General features: G+C 68.0%; 1 protein-coding gene across 1 annotated transcript in view; it reads left to right on the top strand.

The window, feature by feature from the left end:
- Positions 1-6: 6 nt before the first annotated feature.
- LAMC1 (laminin, gamma 1 (formerly LAMB2)) overlaps positions 7-325 on the top strand; it is a 119,680-nt gene continuing 119,361 nt past the window's right edge. The window contains exon 1 of the mRNA XM_014528341.1: positions 7-294. Within this exon, the coding sequence (XP_014383827.1) occupies positions 27-294 (268 nt within the window). The 5' untranslated portion in view covers positions 7-26. The remainder of the gene's footprint in view (positions 295-325) is intronic.

Genomic DNA, 325 nt, shown 5'->3' with positions numbered 1-325 from the left:
AGGAGGGCGGGCGAGCGCAGCGCTGCATGCCCGAGTTCGTCAACGCCGCCTTCAACGTGACCGTGGTGGCCACCAACACGTGCGGGACTCCGCCGGAGGAGTACTGTGTGCAGACCGGGGTGACCGGAGTCACCAAGTCCTGTCACCTGTGCGACGCCGGGCAGCCCCACCTGCAGCACGGGGCCGCCTTCCTGACCGACTACAACAACCAGGCCGACACCACCTGGTGGCAGAGCCAGACCATGCTGGCCGGGGTGCAGTACCCCAACTCCATCAACCTCACGCTGCACCTGGGTAAGCGGTGACAGCCCCGCGCCCCGCTCCT

The sequence above is a fragment of the Myotis brandtii genome, unplaced genomic scaffold (assembly GCF_000412655.1).
Source record: "Myotis brandtii unplaced genomic scaffold, ASM41265v1 scaffold630, whole genome shotgun sequence".
NCBI classification, from domain to species: Eukaryota; Metazoa; Chordata; class Mammalia; order Chiroptera; family Vespertilionidae; genus Myotis; species Myotis brandtii.
This window is presented reverse-complemented; position numbering and strand designations above follow the sequence as displayed.